Source organism: Ranitomeya variabilis, chromosome 6 (genome assembly GCF_051348905.1).
Source record: "Ranitomeya variabilis isolate aRanVar5 chromosome 6, aRanVar5.hap1, whole genome shotgun sequence".
In the NCBI taxonomy this organism is placed as follows: Eukaryota; Metazoa; Chordata; class Amphibia; order Anura; family Dendrobatidae; genus Ranitomeya; species Ranitomeya variabilis.
In genome coordinates, this window is record NC_135237.1 from 38,791,692 (window position 1) to 38,816,509 (window position 24,818).

Here is a 24,818-nt window from a genome sequence, read left to right on the forward strand (position 1 = left end):
GTCCCACACGTCCAGATAATTCCGGTACCGGAAACAATCGGTACTGGAATTATCCGTGTCCGTGTGCCCCTACGTTTCTTGTGTACATCAGTGTGGCACACTTGCGGCACACATGTGCCGCCCGTGTGCCCACTGGGTACCACACGCACCGTGCTGGGTACCACACGTACCAGCATCTGGTGCTGAAGCTGCGATTCATATCTTCTCTCCAGCAGCCTTTCCTGCAGAGAAGATATGAATAATAGCGTTTAAAAGACAGATCTATGTGTCCGCCGCCCCCCCCACCCCCTGTGCGCCCCCCCCGCTGGTCAGAAAATACTTACCCGCCTCCCTCGCTGCTTCCTGGTCTGGCCGCGGCTTCTAGTGTATGCGGTCACTTGGGGCCGCTCATTTACACTCATGAATAGGCGGCTCCACCCCTATTGGAGGTGGAGCCACATATTCATGAAGTGTAATCGGCGGCCCCACGTGACCGCATACAGTAGAGAAGCCGCGGCCAGACCAGGAAGAAGCTACAGCCAACGAGGGAGCGGGTGAGTATTTTCAGGACAGCGGGGGGGGGGGGGGCGCACAGGGGGTGGGGGGGCGGCGGACACATAGATCTGTCTTTTAAACACTATTATTCATATCTTCTCTGCAGCAAACGCTGCTGGAGAGAAGATATGAATGGCGGCTTCAGCACCATGTGTGGGGGACAGCGCTTACTGTAGCGCTGTCTCCTGCACGCAAACGGACTGCAGACGGAGAATGTCCGTGTGAGGTCCGTGTTTTACACGGACCCATTGACTTTAATGGGTCCGTGGAATATGTGCGCTCCCACGAACACTGACATGTCTCCGTGTTTGGCACACGAAGACACGGTCCGCAAAAAATCAATGACATCTGCACAGATGCATTGATTTTAATGGGTCTACGTGTTTCAGTGTCTCCGGTACGTGAGGAAACTGTCACCTCACGTACCGGAATCACTGACGTGTGAAACCGGCCTAAAGGTAAGCTGCCTTAGGCCGCTTTCACACATCAGTGATTCCGGTACGTGAGGTGACAGTTTTCTCACGTACCGGAGCCACTGACACACGTAGACCCATAAAAATCAATGCATCTGTTCAGATGTCATTGATTTTTTGCGGACCGTGTCTCCGTGTGCCAAACACGGAGACAGGTCAGTGTTCGTGGGAGCGCACGGATTACACGGACCCAATAGAGTCAATGGGTCCGTGTAAAACACGGACCGCACACGGACGTTCTCCGTTTGCAGTCCGTGTGCGTGCAGGAGACAGCGGGTACAGTAAGCGCTGTCCCCCCCACTGGTGCTGAATCCGCGATTCATATGTTCCCTGCAGCAGCGTTTGCTGCAGAGAAGATATGAATGATAGTGTTTAAAATAAAGATCTATGTGTCCGCCGCCCCCCCGCTGTTCAGAAAATACTTACCCGCTTCCCTCGTTGGCTGTGGCAGCTTCCTGTCCCGGCCGCGGCTTCCACTGTATGCGGTCACGTGGGGCTGCCGATTACAGTCATGAATATGTGGCTCCACCTCCCATAGGGGTGGATTCGCCTATTCATGAGTGTAAATGAGCGGCCCCACGTGACCGCATACAGTAGAAGGCGCGGGGCAGACCAGGAAGTAGCGACAGCCAACGGGGGAGCGGGTGAGTATTTTCCAAACAGCGGGGGGGCGCACAGAGGGTGGGGGGGCGGCGGACACATAGATCTTTATTTTAAACACTATTATTCATATCTTCTATGCAGCAAACGCTGCTGCAGAGAAGATATGAATCGCGGCTTCAGCATCGGATGCTGGTACTTGTGGTACCCAGCACGGTGCGTGTGGTACCCAGTGGGCACACGGGCGGCACACGTGTGCCGCAAGTGTGCCACACTGATGTACACAGAAAACGTAGGGGCACACGGACACGGATAATTCCGGTACCGATTGTTTCCGGTACCGGAATTATCTGGACGTGTGAGACTGCCCTTAAGAGACCCTATTTAAAAAATCCTGCATTTCATTTGCAGTTATGACTGCCGCAAGAAAATAATTGTCTATATACAATTTTAATACTAGGTGGCACCCTCCTAAATGGTAGGTAGAGTGTGTGAGTGGATTAGTATTTTGCAACTGCACAGTCTGTCATTTACCCCCTCTTTGGCTTAACCCCTCTTTGGCTGCCAATTCAACTTTAAAGACTTTTCCTGACCTCGCATGTTATCCCCTATCCATAGGACAGAGTATAACTAAACGATTTGCACCCACTGGTCCTTCAGCCATTTCAGAAATCTGTGACTGCAGGATGGGAGCCGCGATAACCGCCTCTTGACTGATTTTCCGTAGTTCTTTTTTTGATTAGCCGGCCTGGTGAGATGTCATCATTGTGCCTTGATTCACATGTGATGTTGCACCAAGCCTGCTAATCAAAAGAAGAGCCCGTAATGCCATCACGTAAGAGGAGGTTCTTACTCTCCCATTTAGTGGTCACAGATTATTATTGTGGCTATTGGATTGGGTCTTGATAATCGATTCATACAAACTTTCCAATCATCACTGGGGGTGCGACTGTTGGGATCCCCAGAGATCTAAAAAATGTTTAACCTCTGTGTCATAGAAAATATTAAAATATCTAAGGCACATTAGAGAGGGGGATAATCACCCCTTCCTCTGTCACACAGAACTGCAGCACAAGACCAGAGCTGGCAATCTAGCTGACACTCTTAGAAACAGACTTACAATGGGCATAAAGAAGTTGGAAATTAAAATGTCGGAAATCTTTTTGAAGCCCAAGTGCCAACAATGATGTCTTGTATGTGTAGACAAGTGTGAGGCTGCCGTCACACTATCAGTATTTGGTCAGTATTTTACATCAGTATTTGTAAGCCAAAACCAGGAGTGGAACAATTAGAGGAAAAGTATAATTAGAAACATATGCACCACTTCTGCATTTTTCGCCCACTCCTGGTTTTGGCTTACAAATACTGATGTAAAATACTGACCAAATAGTGCTAGTGTGACGGCGCCTTATAGTTTGGACAGGTAACTGAGATTTAGAATAGACAGGAGAACTCTTTTCAGAGGATTGGAAGATTGGACAGTGCGTTAAGATAGGAAAAGGCTTACGTTTTGAGAGGATTGATGCGAATATCTCACACCATTTAGAGATATTTATTGTTCATCACAGGTGCACATTCCATTCATCCACACATCTTTGCCAGACACCGATGCACCGGTAGAAGAGTATGAATATTGGGGCTTGTATAAATCCAATAGTGATGGGACATACATTTTTTACTTCAGGGATAATCGGGGAAGAAGATGCATGTTTTTCATAACTGTAACCCCTGCCTATAAGCCCTAAATCCATAGTGGCCAAATAACTGAAAGCAGCCATGTCATGTTTGATCTCTGGGGAAAGGTAAAATCCTGATTAAAAATATGGCAGTGATCTCAAACTTCAGCGATCATCAGGAATGAAGTTATCGCATAAGCTGGGAATTTCAGAAAATTCAGAAGGGCTGAGGACATCTTGCAGCCTCGCCCATGTGAGATCATCACGGGGAGGGGGGGTTGATGGAGGTGTGGGTATAACTCAGGTACTGGTAAAATGTCAAACCGAATTATGATCTTGGTTTCTGTAGAGAGAGACATTTTGGTTTATGCATGATTCCCGTCAGCTGGACTTTCTCCAAATGGAGCGCTCTCCTTCGCTTGGCCAAATCATATCTGTGATCAGTGTAGTAAGTTTCTTTTGGTTTATCTGTTTTATTTTATGCAACTGTATATGCTGTATTGATTTGTCCCCTTTGTAAAATCTTTTGTACATATTAAGAAGCACTGCCTATCGTTTGGATTAAATGTAACATTTAATAGTTCTGCTCCTTTTGTTCTATAAACTGCGCCTCAAAGCCATACGCTACCTACCAGGCATCCAGTTGGCCTAGATATATAAAAAAAAAATATGACTGGTGGTGACAGCTAATAATTTTTCTTGGGTTATTGTGGAGTTTGCAGTGACCATATCTGAGGTATATGCATATATTCCATGCACAGGAATCAGAGGTGTATATACCATGCGCTCACTGTTAGTTTCCTGATAAGCGGCCTATTAGTGGAAACAGCCTGCGGCCTTTCCTGTTGATCATCGGTCAATCACGTAATGGTCCAGAATATAAGGGTCAGAAGAGAGCTGTTCACTCCAAACATACAGCTGGTGGAGCTGACATATGAACCCCCCTGGCTGCGATCTTTGACAAATTGGTGGCAGCGGTGGGACTCTGAGTGTCCCCTCCGGTGTCCCCTCCTTGACACTCTGCTTTATCCATCCATCCTTACCAGGTATATAATCTAAGAAATGTATAAAATGGACTGAATTACAGATTTCAGATAAAAAACCCTACTTGTGAGCAGCAATCACTGGACAGGGGTCATACGTTCCGTAGCTGACTCCGCGTCATATGTTCCTAGGTTAGCCTTCATCTCTGCTTCCTGCTGGAAATTGTACCCTACAGGTGAATCGTTAAAACTCCATTGCGTTCTCCATATCCAACAGCACAGAAAATCAATAACCATTTGCTAACCATTTAAGAGAGGCAATAATCTTATGCTATTTCCAAAGCACCGACTATACGGAAGGAGCAAAACTTAATGATTCATTTAACTGTTTGGGGCTAAGTTGTTTATTCATAACATATATGTCAACAATCTAAAATGTCCATGTTAAGTAACTTTGTAAATGTATTGTAGTGTTATCCTGTACTGATCCTGAGTTACATCCTGTGTTATACCCCAGAGCTGCACTCACTATTCTGCTGGTGCAGTCACTGTGTACATACATTACATTACTGATCCTGAGTTACATCCTGTATTATACCCCAGAGCTGCACTCACTATTCTGCTGGTGCAGTCACTGTGTACATACATTACATAACTGATCCTGAGTTACATCCTGTATTATACTACAGAGCTGCACTCACTATTCTGCTGGTGCAGTCACTGTGTACATACATTACATTACTGATCCTGAGTTACATCCTGTATTATACCCCAGAGCTGCACTCACTATTCTGCTGGTGCAGGCACTGTGTACATACATTACATTACTGATCCTGAGTTACATCCTGTAGATCTTTTATTATAAAAATGAAAAACATAACAACAATAATAGCAGAAAACATAACAAAAATATTAGCCAGAAAATAATCAGTATACTGAACACTGGTCCAGCCGCTCATTCTCTCCTCTCACACATATTATACAGTATATACAGAATAACTACTTTGATTTTCAGGTCCGGTCACCAAACAAAATAATAATAACAAATAAAATAAACAATGGAAAACAAAGACTATATACATGAACTTTTTTTTTTTTTTTTTTTTTAGTTTTAAATAAAATAACTACAAATTAAACAAATATATACAATACTACAAGCTATCCTCCATTCCCAACCCCCCGCACTGACCTGAGAGCTGGTCCTGCGTCTCATGCCTCAGTCCATGTCCAACGTCCATAGGCCAGATCAGGCAGTGCCAGTTTTTCCCCCAAACAACCCAGTGTCCCATAGTCCCACAAGATAATCCCACCTCCCCCCTTTTCCCACCACCCAACCTAATACCTACACCCAATTCTATATCCCTATATACAATATATACACTATATACAGCAGCACACACCACAATAATTACAAAACACGAAGCCCAAGTTCGGCGCCTGCAGCCCTACATCACTGTATAATGATCAAACAAAACAAAAATCTACAGTGTCAGCAGCAGCCCACCACCAGGAAAGGAGATGACCAGACTAGGGCACACTAAAAGAAAAGCCCCTCCAGAGGAGCGCGGCCCTCCGTGCGCCCAGTCTCCCATACTCCAGAGAGCGCACCTTCACCAGGTCACCGAGTATGGTCCTAAACACATCGTCCACTGGGAGGATTTTTCGTTGCGTCGATACTAAGCACCGTGCGTTCCACGTGTGATACCTAACCACTGCGCTAACTAGAAATAAGGTGCAGCGGTCCCGACCACCCAGGTCTCCGAAAGCTCCATAGGCCCATTCTGCATAGGAGAGACCGGCCAGCCGAGACCAGCCAATGAAGGCGCCCACCCTGTTGTACACCTCTGTGTTGAAGGGACAATGAAGCAGGAAGTGGTCCATGCTCTCCAGCAAGGTACCACAATGCTCCCGAGGACAGTTCCTGTCCTCAGAGCTCCTACACTTCAGATTGTCCCTCACACACAGTTTCCCATGGAAGCAGCGCCAAGCCAAGTCCCAAAACTTCGAGGGGATCCTTATAGAATTCAAAAGATGCAAACCCACCCCAAGATCCCGACTTGGGCAGTCCCTGAGCGCCACAGGCCTCTGGAAATGGGTCAACAGAACCCTACTGTCAAGTAGTTTCCTTGGCAGAGTCCTGATCTCCCACATTCCCAGACCCCACCGACGAATTACCTTCAGAACCAAGGTAGCGTAAGCCGGAAGATGTCCATGCGGTGTGCGAAGATCCTTCACTTGCCCTCCTGTCTCCCATTCCTGGAAGAAAGGCTGAAACCATCCCCTACAGGAGAATACCCACGGAGGAGCCCTCTCTTTCCAGAGGTTTGCGATATTGATCTTAATGAAGGTATCCACAAGGAATACCACAGGGTTGACCATACCCAACCCTCCTAGTCTCCTCGTACGGTAAGTAACCTCCCTCTTGACCAGGTTCAGTCTATTCCCCCATAACAGTTGGAAGAACAAACTGTAGACCCGAGTCCAGAGAGATTCCGGCAAGATGCACACACTGCCCAGATAAATCAGTAAAGGGAGCAGGTAAGTTTTGCTCAGGTTTACCCTTTCCCTTAGGGTCAAAGACCAACCCTTCCATTGGTTCACCTTCTGAGTGGCGATCTCTAGCCTGCTGTCCCAATTTTGTTTGGGGTAATCCCCCTGGCCAAATTCGATGCCAAGGACTTTTGCAGAGACTTTGGGTCCTGGAAGGGTGTCCGGGAGCTCAAAACCAGGATCTCCTCCTCCCAGCCAGAGACTCTCACACTTATCCCGGTTGATCTTGGACCCGGATGCCTCCGAGTAGCGATCTACCTCTGACATCAGCCACCCTGCCTCCTCGTGAGAGGAAGCAAACACAGTGACATCATCGGCATACGCCACCACCCTCAGAGTGGCTTCCGGTGCTGCCTGATCCATCCCGATCCCGGCCAACGGTCCATGCTCCACCCTCCTAAGAAGAGGGTCAATCGCAAACACGTACAGCAGCGGGCTCAAGGGACAACCCTGGCGAACACCGGACCCAACCTCAAAAGAGCTACCAATCCAACCATTCACAAGCGGGAAACTCTCTGCCCCACTGTACAAGGTCTTAAGCCAATCAACAAACCCCCCCGGCAGGCCATATCTCAGAAGGACGGACCAGAGGTACTCGTGATTAACCCGATCAAACGCTTTTGCCTGGTCCAGTGACAGCATGTACCCCTTCCAGTGACCAGCCCTACCCTGCTCCACTGCCTCTCGGACACAGAGCACAGCACTAAATGTGCTGCGGCCTGGAACAGAGCAATGCTGGGCCCCCGAAAGGAGTCGGGGTGCAAATTTCACCAGCCGATTAAACAGCACCTTTGCCAGAACCTTCCTGTCTGCATTGAGAAGCGCTATGGGACGCCAATTCTCAATGCAAGACGGGTCCTTACCCTTTGACAAGATGATCAGAGCAGACCTCCTCATTGACTTCGGCAGAGTGCCCGAGGAAAGACACTCATTGAATACCTCAGTCAAGAGGGGAACCAAAACGTCCTTAAAGGTCTTATAGAATTCAGATGTTAAGCCATCTGGACCAGGTGATTTTTTGGGAGCAAGCCCTTCAATCGCCAACTGAACTTCCTCTTCCCTGATCATTTCTGTCAAAACGTCAAGAGAGGGGTCTACCCCTGGTTCGGGGACAGCTTCTGCCAGGAAAGCCGACATCTCATCCCAATCAAGATCCCTCTTCCCCAAGAGGTGCGAGTAGAAGGATCTGACAACCTCCAGGATCCCTGATCTGGATCGCCTCAGGGACCCCGTAGTGTCGACCAGTCCTGTAACCACTTTACTATTCACTGACATCTTGCAGTTTCTGTAAGGGTCGGGCGAGCGGTACTTCCCGTAATCCCTCTCAAAAACCAAAGATGCGTGTCTATCGTACTGACACCTCATAAGCAAAGATTTCACTCTGGAGATCTCCTCGCGGCTACCTCCAGTTGAGACAAGATGCTCGAGTTTCCTCCTCAGACCCTGATACAGGCGGTACCTGCTCAGACTCCTGAGGCTCGAGAGCTGGCGGAAGAATCTCGCCACCCTTTCCTTGAACATCTCCCACCACTCTGACCTACTACTACAAAGATCCAGTAAGGGTACCTGGCTCTGAAGAAAATCCTCAAAGGACTGTCTTATCTCCGCTTCTTCCAAGAGAGACGAATTGAGCCTCCAAAAGCCTCTTCCCATCCGGAGGGTCTCTGTAACATTCAGAGAAAACAAAATTAAACAGTGGTCGGAGAACTCCACCTCAACAACAGACACTGCTGAAGAGACAGCTTCCTCCTTTAAATAAAACCTATCTATTCTGGACCTACAGTTACCTCTATGATAGGTGAACCCCTCGTGGCCTGGGGTGTGCCGAATGTGGACATCCACCAGGCGAGCCTCACTAGCTATACTATTAAGGGCGACGCTATCATAAGTCAGCTTGTCTCTGGAACCTCCTCTATCTCGGGGCCTCGTGACAGCATTGAAGTCCCCTCCAAAGACAACCTGCCGACTTGTAAAAAGGTAGGGCTTGATCCTCATAAAGAGACACTTCCGGTCCCACTTAGATTGGGGACCATAGATGTTAATGAGCCGGAGCTCTTGTCCCTTCATGAGGACATCTAAGATCAGGCACCTCCCCATTTCTAACTCAATAACCCGTCGGCATTCCACCGGTGCGGTAAAAAGGACCGCCACTCCGCTATACGGCTCGGCCGCAAGAGACCAATAGGAGGGCCCGAGTCTCCACTCCCTCTTAGCTTTAAACACATCTGCCATGTTTGGCAGCCTGGTCTCTTGCAAAAAGAAAATGTCAGCTTCAACCCGGCTGAGAAAATCAAAGGCCGCAAATCTAGCTGTATTTGACTTTATGCTGGCGACATTAATGGACGCCAGCGTCAACGGAGTGGGTTCCGCCATCATTGGTGATTGAGTTAGATGGCTTTCTTTTTCCCACTCCCCTTATCCTCTGCCTCAGAGGAGGAATCCTTCCCCCTCTTTAATGACATGGAGGTATCCATTTCCACGCGTTTTTTATTTTTTTCGTCCTCGTCTCCAGACTCTGGGCCAGTCCCTCCCTCCAAGGATCTTACGTTCCCAGAAGGAGGAGACTCGGCGCCCCCTGTGAGCCCCGCCGAAGCCAGAACCTCACCCTCAGCTTCCTCCTCAGAGGAAGAGATGTTTTCAAGGGCTTGGAACCGGTTAGAAAGACCAACCAGAGGGGAGTCGGTTTTTCCTTCCTTAGGTACCTTGGTCAGAGCGAGAGAAGATTTTTTATCTCCCTTCTTTCTCTTCTTTTTGGTGCTGAGCTTACGCTTTTCCTCTAGCCACTGCCTAATATCCTCATCCATACTTTCATAATGGGAGGACTCTGAGGCAGTGGCACTCTCCTCCCTGTGGATCCTCCTGACCTCCTCATCCAACTCATCATCCCTTGGGGCCTCAGCAGCAAGACTGGCATCCAGGACAGGGGCCGCCCCAGTAGCCCGAGGCTCGCCCAGCTCCCTATCCTGTCTGCGCTTGTCTAGACGCCTTAGCTGGGCAGGCGTCTTTTTATTGCTTTTCTTCCTTGGCCCCTCAGCTCCCTCACCCTTGCTAGTCCCTTCCCCAGCAGAATCAGCCTCACGGCTTTCTCCCACCGGGGTCACGACTGCGTTAGCGAAGGAGCGAAGACAACGGCTGAATGGGTGACCTAACTCACCACACAGGTGGCACCTAATCTCCACACAAGATGCAGCAAGATGGCCGACATCCCCACACAATGCACACTTCTGCACAGTGCAGTTTGCGCTGAAGTGTGTGGGGTCGCCGCACTTGTGACAGAGCTTCGGTTGCCCCTGGTAGAAGACCAGGATACGATCCCTACCCAGGAAGGCAGATGATGGTATGTGGGCAACCGTACCACCTGAACGCTTAAGTTTTACCATAAACGTCCAGGCCCCTGACCAGATACCAAACTCGTCACGGTTTTTCTTTGGCATCTCCACTACCTCTCCATACCGGCCAAGCCACGTCATGATGTCATAACAAGAAAGCGACTCGTTACATGTCATCACGGTCACTTTCTTGACTTGATTTTGGCGAGACACCGCCTGAACGGCAAAGTCTCGCCAGCCGGGCTCATTTTTTGCCAACTCATAGTTCGACCAGAAAAGTTCAAGCCCCTCCGGCCGAACAAAGCTGACATCAAACTCAGGTGTGGAATAGGGATGTATCAAGGCGTAGATGTCAATCGCCTTGAAGCCCATCCTCAGCAGGAGCTCCACAACCTTCGACCTTGGAGGACATGCATCACTGCCCCTCCACCGAAGACGGACCACATTCCTACGCACACTACCCGGCCCGGCTGTTGGGAGGGACCACACTGTATCCCCCCTCTTTGCTCTCGGAAGGCCCCGAGGCCATGCCTCTCTATCCAGAAGGATAGATCAACCTCTCGACCCTCTACCATTAGTGATCTCTCTCCCTTCTTTAGAGCCTCCAGGAGACGCCGTTGCAACATGCCGTCCCCAGAGCCCAGAGACGAGGAGGACGCCCTATTTCCCCCGGAGGTGACAGCGGCATAACTCCTGACAGGTGCTGCCACCACCGGGGGGGCAACCGGACCAGTGACCACATCCACACCAACAGTATCACCATTACCCACCTCCATAACCTCCTCACCCTCCACCAAACCAGCAACCACACCACTAGACAAAGAGTTTTCCTCATCCATACCCACCACCACATTCACTCCTGCTGGACCAGTGACAACAGGGGGTGACATTTTGGCCTCCGCATCATCAGGCACAAGGGGCTGAGTCTCCTCCACAGAACTGGAGGTGACCTCACCCCTGGTTTTATGTGTGCCCTCCGCATCATCAGTTGATATTTTCCGCTGCTTCATGGTTGCTACCAGGCGCCGCTGATCTTTAGCTGCTGTGAGGCACCGCTGATCCTTAGCATCAGGATCTTGTTGACCAGCGGCGCCAACACAGAACAGGACTTTGGTGGGAGGACCGGAACGCCCTGCCCCGGTAACCCCCTCACACTGCCGCCGCTTCTCAACTAAGTGATCAGCGGCAACAGCATTCAGGGGCACCGAGGCTACCGGAGCTGCCCCTGACACCGGGCTGCTCCCCCCTCCCACTGGGGAGAGCACCACAGTATCGTGGCCTGATTTTTCGCCCGCCGCCGGGCCGCCCTCACTGTCCAGCCTCTCGGCTGATGCACCTGCTGCTACGTCCCTGCTACTACAAGCAGAAACGGAGTTCTGCGCCTCACTACATTGCTTTATAGTCTCCCCGCGCCTTTGCACCGGATCCACAGCAGAACCCGGGCTGGGCTGGGCAACGGGGCTTATACAGCGAGCTGACCCTGCAGCCGACTCAGGGGGTACAGGGAGGGGGGCATATACATAGCTTACCGCTTCCTGCAGCTTAGGTTTGATCTTCTTCACCTTTTTTTTCCGGCCCCCAGGTGCCTCCTCTGGCAAATCATCACCAAGATGGAAGTTCTGAAGGCACACTGGGGACTCCAGGAGCTTGATCTCTGCCATTAGCGCCCCTCCCTGGCCGATGTCACTGTCCTCCCCAGAGCCAGCAGAACTGCGACGAGATGTCATTGTCGCCTGTCCAGCAGGGAGCTCGCTGCACGTGGCCTGTGAGTGACTAAGCAGGCTGCCAGGTGGGGTTTTCTGCTGGTCATCCTCCTCCTCCTTATCATCATCATCATCATCATCATCATCCACCTGGCTCCCAGGCTGCAGCCCTATCTGCCTTTGCTCTCTGTTATCAGCCATTTCTCTAAATCGGTCTTCATTTTGCAATTTTTCTTTAAATGGTCCACTTTTTTCTTGGATAAAGGCTTTTCTTACCTCCAGGTCATTAATTTCAAGCTTCAGCCTCTTTACCTCCGCCTGGAATTGCGTCTTCCTGGGTCTGGAGGCGCCTGCAGCTTTTGCGCTTGTGCAGCGCAGCTCCTCCCGGAGCCTTCTCAATCTATTGCTTGCTTCTTCATACTCACGAAGGTGGCTCATGACCCGGGAGGCATAGGTGGACACAGACTCCCGGGGTCTCTGCAGCACCCAACCCTCCTCAGTGAGGTCGGCCTCACCTCCGTGAGCACTCAGCTTTCCTCCGGAAGGGCCGTCATCCTGCACGCTAGCAAGCTTCTCCTCCATGGAAGCCTTGCGGCTTCTCTGGGTCTCTGCAGACCTGGGGGGAGTAGGAGCCACATTGCTGCGACTCCTGGTGGAGCGTCTCACCCCCGAATCTTCTGATGTGCAGGCTGGTTGCTGGTTCTTTCTGCCCCCCGCCAGCCTGGTCCGGGAAGCAGAAGCCTGGGACTTGGCCCCCTCATTCATCCCAGGAAACCCACTCACTCCCTGGGTAAGAGAGAGAGCAGGTCCCCGGGCGGAGAGGTGGTGGTTCTCAGGAGCTCAGGAGCACACTGCAGGTTCAGCAGCGACCGCACCCACAATCAACACAGTGAGTAGCAGCTGAGCAGAGCTGCACCCACTATCCTGCCGGTGCAGTCACTGTGTACATACATCACATTACTGATCCTGAGTTACATCCTGTATTATACTCCAGAGCTGCACTCACTATTCTGCTGGTGCAGTCACTGTGTACATACATTACATTACTGATCCTGAGTTACATCCTGTATTATATCCCAGAGCTGCACTCACTCTTCTGCTGGTGCAGTCACTGTGTACATACATTACATTACTGATCCTGAGTTACATCCTGTATTATATCCCAGAGCTGCACTCACTATTCTGCTGGTGCAGTCACTGTGTACATACATTACATTACTGATCCTGAGTTACATCCTTTATTATACCCCAGAGCTGCACTCACTATTCTGCTGATGCTGTCACTGTGTACATACATTACATTACTGATCCTGAGTTACATCCTGTATTATACCCCAGAGCTGCACTCACTATTCTGCTGGTGCAGTCACTGTGTACATACATTACATTACTGATCCTGAGTTACATCCTGTATTATATCCCAGAGCTGCACTCACTATTCTGCTGGTGCAGTCACTGTGTACATACATTACATTACTGATCCTGAGTTACATCCTGTATTATATCCCAGAGCTGCACTCACTATTCTGCTTGTGCAGTCACTGTGTACATACATTACATTACTGATCCTGAGTTACATCCTGTATTATACCCCAGAGCTGCACTCACTATTCTGCTTGTGCAGTCACTGTGTACATGCATTACATTACTGATCCTGAGTTACATCCTGTATTATTCCCCAGAGCTGCACTCTCTATTCTGCTGGTGCAGTCACTGTGTACATACACTCACTGGCCACTTTATTAGGTACACCTGTCCAACTTCTTGTTAACACTTAATTTCTAATCAGCCAATCACATGGCGGCAACTCAGTGCATTTAGGCATGTAGACATGGTCAAGACAATCTCCTGCAGTTCAAACCGAGCATCAGTATGGGGAAGAAAGGTGATTTGAGTGCCTGTGAACGTGGCATGGTTGTTGGTGCCAGAAGGGCTGGTCTGAGTATTTCAGAATCTGCTGATCTACTGGGATTTTCACGCACAACCATCTCTAGGGTTTACAGAGAATGGTCCGAAAAAGAAAAAAAATCCAGTGAGCGGCAGTTCTGTGGGCGGAAATGCCTTGTTGATGCCAGAGGTCAGAGGAGAATGGGCAGACTGGTTCGAGCTGATAGAAAGGCAACAGTGACTCAAATCGCCACCCGTTACAACCAAGGTAGGCCTAAGAGCATCTCTGAACGCACAGTGCGTCGAACTTTGAGGCAGATGGGCTACAGCAGCAGAAGACCACACCGGGTACCACTCCTTTCAGCTAAGAACAGGAAACTGAGGCTACAATTTGTACAAGCTCATCGAAATTGGACAGTAGAAGATTGGAAAAACGTTGCTTGGTCTGATGAGTCTCGATTTCTGCTGCGACATTCGGATGGTAGGGTCAGAATTTGGCGTAAACAACATGAAAGCATGGATCCATCCTGCCTTGTATGGAGCATCTTTGGGATGTGCAGCCGACAAATCTGCGGCAACTGTGTGATGCCATCATGTCAATATGGACCAAAATCTCTGAGGAATGCTTCCAGCACCTTGTTGAATCTATGCCACGAAGAATTGAGGCAGTTCTGAAGGCAAAAGGGGTCCAACCCGTTACTAGCATGGTGTACCTAATAAAGTGGCCGGTGAGTGTACATTACATTACTGATCCTGAGTTACATCCTGTATTATACTCCAGAGCTGCACTCATTATTCTGCTGATGCAGTCACTGTGTACATACATTACATTACTGATCCTGAGTTACCTCCTGTATTATACCCCAGAGCTGCACTCACTATTCTGCTGGTGCAGTCACTGTGTGCATACATTACATTACTGATCCGGAGTGACACTCTGTATTATACTCCAGGGATGAATCCACAATTTTATCTCTAAAGTTCTGCTGAATAGCTCTATAAAATGATAAAGCATATACCGTAATCCTTGTAATGCATGTACAGTAGAAGTAATGCAGTGTCGGTGCTTATTTCCTCCCCTTTTTCAAGAGTGTTATTTTCCATACTGGGCCGTCCATCCGCCTATGCAAACCCCTGTGATTAGTGGCTTTAGGAGAGTCCTGCTGCATCTTGGCAGGAGATCGCAGGCATGGCTAGGCCGTCAGAAATCTCAGCATATGTTCATTTTGTTGCTTGGAGCGCGATTTTAAATAGTTCCTCTAATTCTCTTCTCCTGCCCGATCTGACATCGGATACACTAGAGATAAGGAATTCTGTGCATAAGACAGATTTTAGTAATTAGGAGCCATTTCTTATATTAGACTATTTAAAGGCGCTGTTTTTTTGTTTGTTTGTTTTTTTCAATTCTCGCTAACAGATGGAAATGTGGTCAAATAAAGTGAATGATGGTTATTTTTTTATATATATATTTCACAGCTCCACTGTGTACTCTCCTGTGTTCCCTGCCATTTTCTGTTTATTCGCTGCTGCAATGATTTGCCAATCACTGGCTTCAATAGTTATGTTTGCATGAATGGCACAACACGGCTAAGGCCAATGATTGGCTGCAGCGGTCACATAGATGTATGTGATGTCATCACTGCAGGGAAGTAAAGAAAGAACATGCGGGACTACTGGAGACTCCACTCTGGAAATGCGGGGAAGTGCACAAGTGAGCATCGGTTATTTTTTTATTATATCACGTTTCCACCTGTCAATTAATTTTTGAAAATTCCAGGTAACCCCTTTTAAAGGGAACTTGTCATCCAAATTGATGCCTATACATTGGTTAAAAGGATTGTTCACTTCTCGGACAACGCCTTCTCAATCACAACATTTCCCCGATGTATAATAACATCTGTATCTCCCATGCGGGCACCGTTCCAGCCATGTCTGCTCCTTCTTTCCCAGGGCTCTTGTGACATTATGTCATGTGAGCCCTGCAGCCAATCGGTGACCGCTTCACTCTCGCTTTCTTTGGACAAAACTGACGACTGGACGAATTGAGAGCACAATGCTTGAGAAAGGGTTGTCCGAGTAATTCTTAACCGTGTGGTTGTAACGTCTCTGATGGTGAAAATCTTATGATGGCTTCAGGAACACTTCAGGCAAAATTGTTCTATTGAGGCAGACTTATTGTTACTGCGTTAAATTTAAGAAGGTTATGGTCAGGTGAGGCAGTAGATACGCCAGGTACACCCCAGTGGCGTACGCTGTATAATAGATGTGCTACATCTCGGATACCATGTCTGACACTTTCTTTAAGCCACCTGTTGTTTAGTTTACATTACACATACATAAATTTTTCACCAAAATTTGGTGCAATTTTGTCACAGTTTGTTGTTTTTTTATGCCACACTCCTTTTTTTTTTTTTTGCAAATCCAGGTCCTTTTTCTAAAAACTTGTCAAAACTGTTAAGAGAAATGCACAAAAATTGTCTAAAACACAAAACAGATATTTGCAGTTTTTTTTGGTGCAAATTGAACCAGAATTCTGGCACAATCATCTTCTATATCTCCTTCCTATGGTGTTAAACCTCATGACAAGCAAATAGCCCTGAATCATCAAGACTAGAATTTTGCATACCAGTTTTTATATGGTGTACAAAATGGAAGAGCCGGTCCATGAGGACTTTGTCCAGCAGCTGAATAAGGGGTGCTAACCCGAAACGCGTAAGCTTATGGATCCTTAACCTTTTTTTGCCTTTTCTCCCCATGTTTTATTAATTTGAGAGTAAAAGTTACGTTTTGACATTTTTTTCGTTGATGCCGGAGCCCAGTCCTCATGGACATTTCTTCCATTTCTGACCTGGATACCAGCTTGGCTTGTTTCTACGCCCCCTGCACCACACCCTGACCAAACAAGGTCTATCAGAGCTCCTTTGTGAATTCAAGTGGTTTTGACACTGAATTGTCCTCACTAGAAGATGAGCAGATTACTATTTTTTCTCCTTCCCTTTATAAGATGTGCTCTGGAGTGAGAGACACCAAATTGGTTTAGGCTGGGTTCACATTGCGTTAATGTGTGCACGCTAACGGACAGCGTTGCACGGCGAAAATGTCGCAATTAACGCCGTGCAACGGGTCCGTTAGCGTGCCCATTGACAGCAATGTAAATGTCTCCTGCAGCGCATCACTAGCGCGTTCCTTTTTCAGCTCGCGCTAGTGATGTGCCGTTCTTCTGTGACGCGCCTCGGACGCTGCTTGCAGCATCCGCGGCGCGCCCGAGGTCCGTTCCCCGCTCTCGCAGATCGGGGATCTGCGAGAGTGGGGACGTTAAACGCGACCCCAAACACGGCCCCTAAATAAACATTGCGTTAGCGCAATCCGCTAGCGCTAAACGGATTGCCCTAACGCAATGTGAACCTAGCCTTATTGAATTTGGCGCATCTTTTACCAACCAGAGACTGACTTCCATTTGTCGTAATTTACCCCACTTTTGGGTGCACTCGGCCACTTCTTCTCCGACTGACGTAAAAAAGCCAAAAGTCGACAAATTATTTCAGAAATACAACTTGCACAAAAATGTTACAATATTTCAAGCCGTTTTATGCCAGAAAAACTGGTGTGATCTAATTTTTGAACCCTTTGAGTCTAGGACCCCGATTCTTCACGCGTCCCCCATCCTCTAGCACAGAAATAAGCATACCATTGGGTATCCTTTTTACTAGAGTTTTCCTGGAAGGAAATTACTGATGAAACCCCTTTTTACAGCTGAACTATGTATTTTTTTAATTATATTTATTGTTTTCTACTTTTAGGTACGTATATATAGCATAATTGTACTTTAGGAAATAAACGTTCATATTTTCCTTTCTCAGCTTTCTGTTCGCAATTTCAAGGTCATATGAAGGTGAAACCCGACTTGTTTTTTTTACTGCTGACGGAACATGGTGTATTCATGTATAGCAATATTCCCCCAAGGCCAAAAGAATGGCAAGCACTTGCCCTTGGTATTTTGTTGAACTTTCAAATTTTCCTTGTTCCACTCATGACCCTTTGAGATAGAGAGAACAAGCGCTCAACATCGACTTATTGTAAATACTTGTCCTCTATTAATATGATTAAAGAAGCCCTTTAACATAAAGCTTGCACCCTACTTGTTTATCTTCTTTCCCACCCACCCGACAGCAGCACTCAATGGTATAGCCATACGACGAACATTAACTATTTATACAGTACAGACCAAAAGTTTGGACACACCTTCTCATTTAAAGATTTTTCTGTATTTTCATGTATGAAAATTGTACATTCATACTGAAGGCATCAAAACTATGAATTAACACATGTGGAATTATATACTTAACAAAAAAGTGTGAAACAACTGAATTTATGTCTTATACTCTAGGTTCTTCAAAGTAGCCACCTTTTGCTTTGATGACTGCTTTTCACACTCTTAGCATTCTCTTGATGAGCTTCAAGAGGTAGTCACCGGGAATGGTTTTCACTTCACAGGTGTGCCCTGTCAGGTTTAATAAGTGCGATTTCTTGCCTTATAAATGGGGTTGGGACCATTAGTTGTGTTGTGCAGAAGTCTGGTGGATACACAGCTGATATTTCTACTGAATAGACTGTTAGAATTTGTATTATGGCAAGAAAAAAGCAGCTAAGTAAAGAATAGCGAGTGGCCATCATTACTTTAAGAAATGAAGGTCAGTCAGTCCGAAAAATTGGGAAAACTTTGAAAGTGTCCCCAAGTGCAGTGGCAAATACCATCAAGCGCTACAAAGAAACTGGCTCACATGAGGACCGACCCAGGAAAGGAAGACCAAGAGTCACCTCTGCTTCTGAGGATAAGTTTATCCGAGTCACCAGCCTCAGAAATCGCAGGTTAACAGCAGCTCAGATTAGAGACCAGGTCAATGCCACACAGAGTTCTAGCAGCAGACACATTTCTACAACAACTGGTAAGAGGAGACTTTGTGCAGCAGGCCTTCATGGTAAAATAGCTGCTAGGAAACCACTGCTAAGGACAGGCAACAAGCAGAAGAGACTTGTTTGGGCTAAAGAACACAAGGAAAGGACATTAGACCAGTGGAAATCTGTGCTTTGGTCTGATGATTCCAAATTTGAGATCTTTGGTTCCAACCACCTGTCTTTGTGTGACGTAGAAAAGTTGAGCGGAAGGACTCTACATGCCTGGTTCCCACCGTGAAGCATGGAGGAGGAGGTGTGATGGTGTGGGGGTGCTTTGCTGGTGACACTGTTGGGGATTTATTACAAAATGAAGGCATACTGAACCAGCATGGCTACCACAGCATCTTGCAGCGGCATACTATTCCATCCGGTTTGCGTTTAGTTGGACCATCAGTTATTTTTCAACAGGACAATGACCCCAAACACACCTCCAGGCTGTGTAAGGGCTATTTGAGTGATGGGGTGCTACGCCAGATAACCTGGCCTTCACAGTCACCAGACCTGAACCCAATCAAGTTGTTTTGGGGTGAGCTGGACCGCAGAGTGAAGGCAAAAGGGCCAACAAGAGCTAAGCATCTCTGGGAACTCCTTCAAGATTGTTGGAAGACCATTCCCGGTGACTACCTCTTGAAGCTAATCAAGAGAATGCCAAGAGTGTGCAAAGCGGTCATCAAAGCAAAAGGTGGCTACTTTGAAGAACCTAGAATATAAGACATATTTTCAGTTGTTTCACACATTTTTGTTAAGTATATAAGTCCACATGTGTTAATTCATAGTTTTGATGCCTTCAGTGTGAATGAACAATTTTCATACATGAAAATACAGAAAAATCTTTAAATGAGAAGGTGTGTCCAAATTTTGGTCTGTACTGTATATATACAGCTCTGGCAAAAATTAAGAGACCACTGCAAAATGTTCAGTTTGTCTGATTTTTCTCTTTATAGGTAGATTTTTTAGTAAAATGTAAATTGCTCTTTTATTCTATAATCTGCTGACAACATGTCTCCGAATTTCCAAGCAATAAATTTTGTATTTTTTTTCTGAAAAAGAGAAATGGTCAAAATTAAAAAAAAATAACCAGTGCTTTCAGCCCTCAAATAATGCAAAGAAAACAAGGTCATAATCATTTAGAAACAACAATACTAATGTTTTAACTCAGGAAGAGTTCAGGAATCAATATTTTGTGGAATAACCATGATTTTTAATCACAGCTTTCATGCGTCTTGGCATGCTTTCCACGAGTCTTTCACACTGCTTGTGGCACAAAAATTTTAGCAGTTCTTCTTTGTGTGAAGGCTTGTGACTATCCATCATCCTCTTGATTACATTCCAGAGGTTTACAATGGGGTTCAGGTCTGGAGATTGCGCTGCCCATGACAGGGTTTTGATGTGATGGTCTCTTAATTTTTGCCAGAGCTGTACATGTAATTTATATGCATAAAAAGTAGACTGACTGTAAATATAATACATTACATGATAATCTGTATTGTATTACAGAGCTGCACTCACTATTCTGCTGGTTCAGTCACTGTGTACATACATTACAGTACTGATCCGGAGTTACATCCTGTATTATACTCCAGAGCTGCACTCACTATTCTGCTGGTGCAGTCAATGTGTACATACATTACTGATCCTGAGTTACATCCTGTATTATACTCCAGAGCTGCACTCACTAATCTGCTGGTGCAGTCACTGTGTACATACATTACATTACTGATCCTGAGTTACATCCTGTATTATACTCCAGAGCTGCACTCACTATTCTGCTGGTGCTGTCACTGTGTACATACATTACATCCTGTATTATACCCCAGAGCTACATTGACGATTCAGCCTTTTCATTTTGGAAACCATCAGCAAGTTTTCTGTCTGCACACCCGTAACCGCTTACCTGAATTCCTATAATGCTCGGGAGACAATTGGATCTACCAGTTTCAGATTCTTCACCTGTCTCAATTCGGATTGTTAGAAACAGATCCATGTAGATTTTGAATTAGCAAAAAATATTTCAGCTATGAAGGATGAAAAATTATAAATACAGCCCTTGAGTATAGCATAAGCCATTGCCTAAATTCAGCAGCTTTACCTGGAACCATAGAAAAATCAGAATGGGTTGTGCCAGGTCTGCACTGACATATTTGTTAAAAAAATAAGTGTGTATATATATATATATATATATATATATATATATATATATATATATATATATATATATATATATATATATATATATATATATATACACTAGATGGTGGCCCGATTCTAACGTATCGGGTATTCTAGAATATGCATGTCCACGTAGTATATTGCCCAGTGATGTAGTATATTGCCCAGCCACGTAGTATATTGCCCAGTAACATAGTATATTGCCCAGTGACGTAGTTTACAGCACAGAGTCACGTAGTATATTGCCCAGCTACGTAGTATATTGCCCAGCCACGTAGTATATTGCCCAACCACGTAGTATATTGCACAGCGACGTAGTATACAGCACAGAGTCACGTAGTATATTGCCCAGTTACATAGTATATTGCCCAGTGACGTAGTATATTGCCCAGCCATGTAGTATATTGCCCAGCCACGTAGTATATTGCCCAGTGACGTAGTATACAGCACAGAGCCACGTAGTATATTGCACAGCGACGTAGTATACAGCACAGAGCCACGTAGTATATTGACCAGTCACGTAGTATATTGCCCAGCTACATAGTATATTGCCCAGCCACGTATGTCACAGGTTAAAAAATAAACATATACTCACCTTCCAGGGCCCCTTGTAGTCCTGTCGCCTCCTTCTCACGCAGGCTCGCAGGACCTGTGATGACGTCGTGGTCACATGACCGTGTCGCGGTCACACGACCGTGACGTCACGGCAGGTCCTTCTCGCGCAGGATCTGTGATGACGTCGCGGTCACATGACCGTGACGTCATGGCAGGTCATTCTCGTAGACCATCCTTACCGCCGGAACCTGCCGCTTGCATGGAGCGTCGCGAGGAGCGGGAAAGGTGAGTATATAATGATTTTTTATTTTTTAAACATTAGATGTTTTTACTATTGATGCTGCATAGGCAGCATCAATAGTAAAAACTTGGTCACACAGGGTTAATAGCGGCGGTAACGGAGTGAGTTAACCGCGGCATAACGCGGTCCGTTACCGCCGGCATTAACCCTGTGTGAGCGGTGACTGGAGGGGAGTATGGAGCAGGCATCGGGCACTGACTGCAGGGGAGTAGGGAGGGACTAATCGGACTGTGGCCGTCGCTGATTGATCGCAGCAGCCATGACAGGCAGCTGGCGAGACCAATCAGCGACTTGGATTCCATGACAGACAGAGGCCGCGACCAATGAATATGCGTGACAGAAAGAAAGACAGAAGGACAGAAAGACGGAAGTGACCCTTAGACAATTATATAGTAGATTTATTTATTATAGTTCTGTGCTCAACCATTTATGGGCTCACAATCTTTATCTCCGGCTCCGTTTCCCTACAGGTCAGCTTACCTGGTTTGGTTATGAAAGTCCTCGAAGCTTTTGGGATTACATACGGGTTGCATGTTCTAAAGTATCCCACAGTTGTATCTGTAGTATTGAGAACATGGAAAATGTCAGCTCCTCCAGGGCAAAGGTAAGAAATTCTAGGTGACACCTTGGGATAGGTGATAGTTCTGTCCTGGGGGTGCACAATTCCTCTCCATATTGGGAGAGACCACCCACCTTGCTAAGGGGTCTTTATCTTTCCTGTGTACTAATTGCTGTATATTTCTTGATGTCTATTCTTTCATTTTAGGGAAGGGCTTGGATCAGGGTTGCACTTATGGAAAAACGCTTGTCTGAATATATTACAGCTGCACTAAGAGACTACAAAACCACAAGGTATAATGAGACACATTTCAATAGTGATGTATTTTATTTTTTTATTATTATTATTATTATTATTATTAAATTAGATTTTTCTAGCTAGTGTTGTGGCTATATAGGATATAGAACAACATTTAAAACGATACCTGTCTTGTAGTATTCCGATGGTAGTATGCCAGGGCTGAGAAATCAAACTTTAAAGACACATGCAAATTAGCCTGGAAGTGCCTTGGGGGCGTGTTGGTAGGAGTGCATATGACAGGCCCCCTTACACTTCGAGGCAAATTTCATGTGGCTTCAAAGCTTATGTTCTCAGCGCTGGTGCATCAGATTATTACAAGACAGGTACTGTTTTCTTGTTGTACCAGGGCCTATACAGCCAGACCAGTATTTTTATTATTTATTCGTCTTGAAAATACTTGAAATAGACGAGTCCTGTGCACCGCTTGCTCTGTTGTCCGTGCATACTTGGTGCAACCATCTACAAGGTTGTCACAATACAGAGAAATCCAGGACCCAGGGCACCAGACGTCCTCCTTTTTGTAACTTTATTAGTGCAGAAAAATTACAACGTTTCAGCCACGCAGGGCCTTTATCAAGCCGTAGAAAGTCAAATACTTACCTCTCTTTTTCTATGGCTTGATAAAGGCCCTGCGTAGCCGAAACATTGTGATTTGTTTTGCATTAATAAAGTTACTGAAAGGAGCACGTCTGGTGCCCTAGTTCCAGAATATCTCTAGGTACCCTTTAATACTTTGTAATCCATTACATTGGGGTGTAAAAGAAAAAAAAAGATGACACTGATATCTATAATATCATCGATAAACCCACTAATTGCCTGAACATAGAGACCATTTATATATTGCAGTGCAGTATTTCTGTATTGTAGTTTCTTATGCCAGTCAGTGTAAAACTAGTCCCTAAGTCCGGGTCTAAAAGTCATACACCTGTAACTGCCCTGGGGTCTTCATTAGACCCCATCTGTCATTCCATTCCATTGAATAACAGGTGTCCCAAAAGTGGTAACAGAGGAAAGCCCTTATCTGTGTCTAACCACCGGGTGCCAATGTTGTGACTGAAAGGTTTAACAGCCAGGCTCGGAGTCATCTCTGATCCAACTCGCTCCAGCAGAGTTTCATCAGTGATTTACACTTGACACTGTTTGCAAATGGTGCATGCAAAGCTCCTGTACCCAGACCATAACCTACCCCATATGTGCCTTGCTTTATGACAAGGGTTTAAAGTTTGCCCGGGATTAAAAAAAAAAAAAAAAAAAAGTGTTTTTTCTTTTTTTCTACCCCATTCCTAAAAAGAAAAGCTAAGATAAAAAATTAACAAATACCATGTAGTAAATAAATAAATAGTAATAGTTTGGATCAAATTAATGTATAAGCCATCCCACCACGACAAGGTGATCCTACTCGGGACGGTCCTAACTGCTGTAGTTCACATCACTATTAGTGATGAGCGAGTGTACTCGTTGCTTGGGTTTTCCCGAGCACGCTCGGGTGGTCTCTGAGCATTTCTTAGTGCATTTGATAGTGTTCGGAGATTTAGTTTTCATTACGGCAGCTGAATGATTTACAGCTACTAGCCAGCTTGAATACATGTGGGGAATCCCTAGCAACCAGGCAACCCCCACATGTACTCAGCCTGGCTAGTAGCTGTTAATCATTCAGCTGCCGCAATGAAAACTAAATCTCCGAGCAGTTACAAATACTTGGAGATCACCCGAGCGTGCTCGAGAAAACCCGAGCAACGAGTACACTCGCTCATCACTACTCACTATGCATCAGCAGATGTAGAAAATAGAATTAGACTTACCGGTAATTCGGTTTCTAGGAACCTTCCACGACAGCATAGGAGGATGTCTCCATTCCCTAATGGGGGACAGGAAGCACGAAAAGGTTAAAAGCTCCTCCTCCCTCCAAATCGCCAGTGACTTACAACGGATACCATAGCACTAACTACCTTAAAGGACCCAGGATAAATCCAAGGAAAGGGAGGGAATTAGTGCTGTCGTGGAAGGTTCCTAGAAAGCGAATTACCGGTAAGTCTAATTCTATTTTCTCTAGTCACCTTCCACGACAGCATAGGAGGAGTACCAACCAATTCTGCACTAGGGGGGGGACAATAGCCTGGAGAACTTTCCGACCTAAGACTAGATCCCTATTGGACAATAAGTCCAATCTGTAGTGTTTGGTAAAGGTATGTGGTGAAGACCATGTGGCAGCCCTGCAGATCTGTTCGATGGAAGCGCCTGCT

General features: G+C 46.4%; 1 protein-coding gene across 5 annotated transcripts in view; it reads left to right on the top strand.

Annotated features, from left to right (window-relative positions):
* Positions 1-24,818, top strand: part of RUNDC3B (RUN domain containing 3B) — a 198,573-nt gene that overhangs the window by 73,213 nt on the left and 100,542 nt on the right. For all 5 annotated transcript variants that reach the window (XM_077268261.1, XM_077268262.1, XM_077268259.1 and 2 more), the window contains 2 exons: positions 22,187-22,320; positions 22,483-22,568. In XM_077268261.1, coding sequence (XP_077124376.1) covers positions 22,187-22,320; positions 22,483-22,568 — 220 coding nt within the window. The remainder of the gene's footprint in view (positions 1-22,186; positions 22,321-22,482; positions 22,569-24,818) is intronic.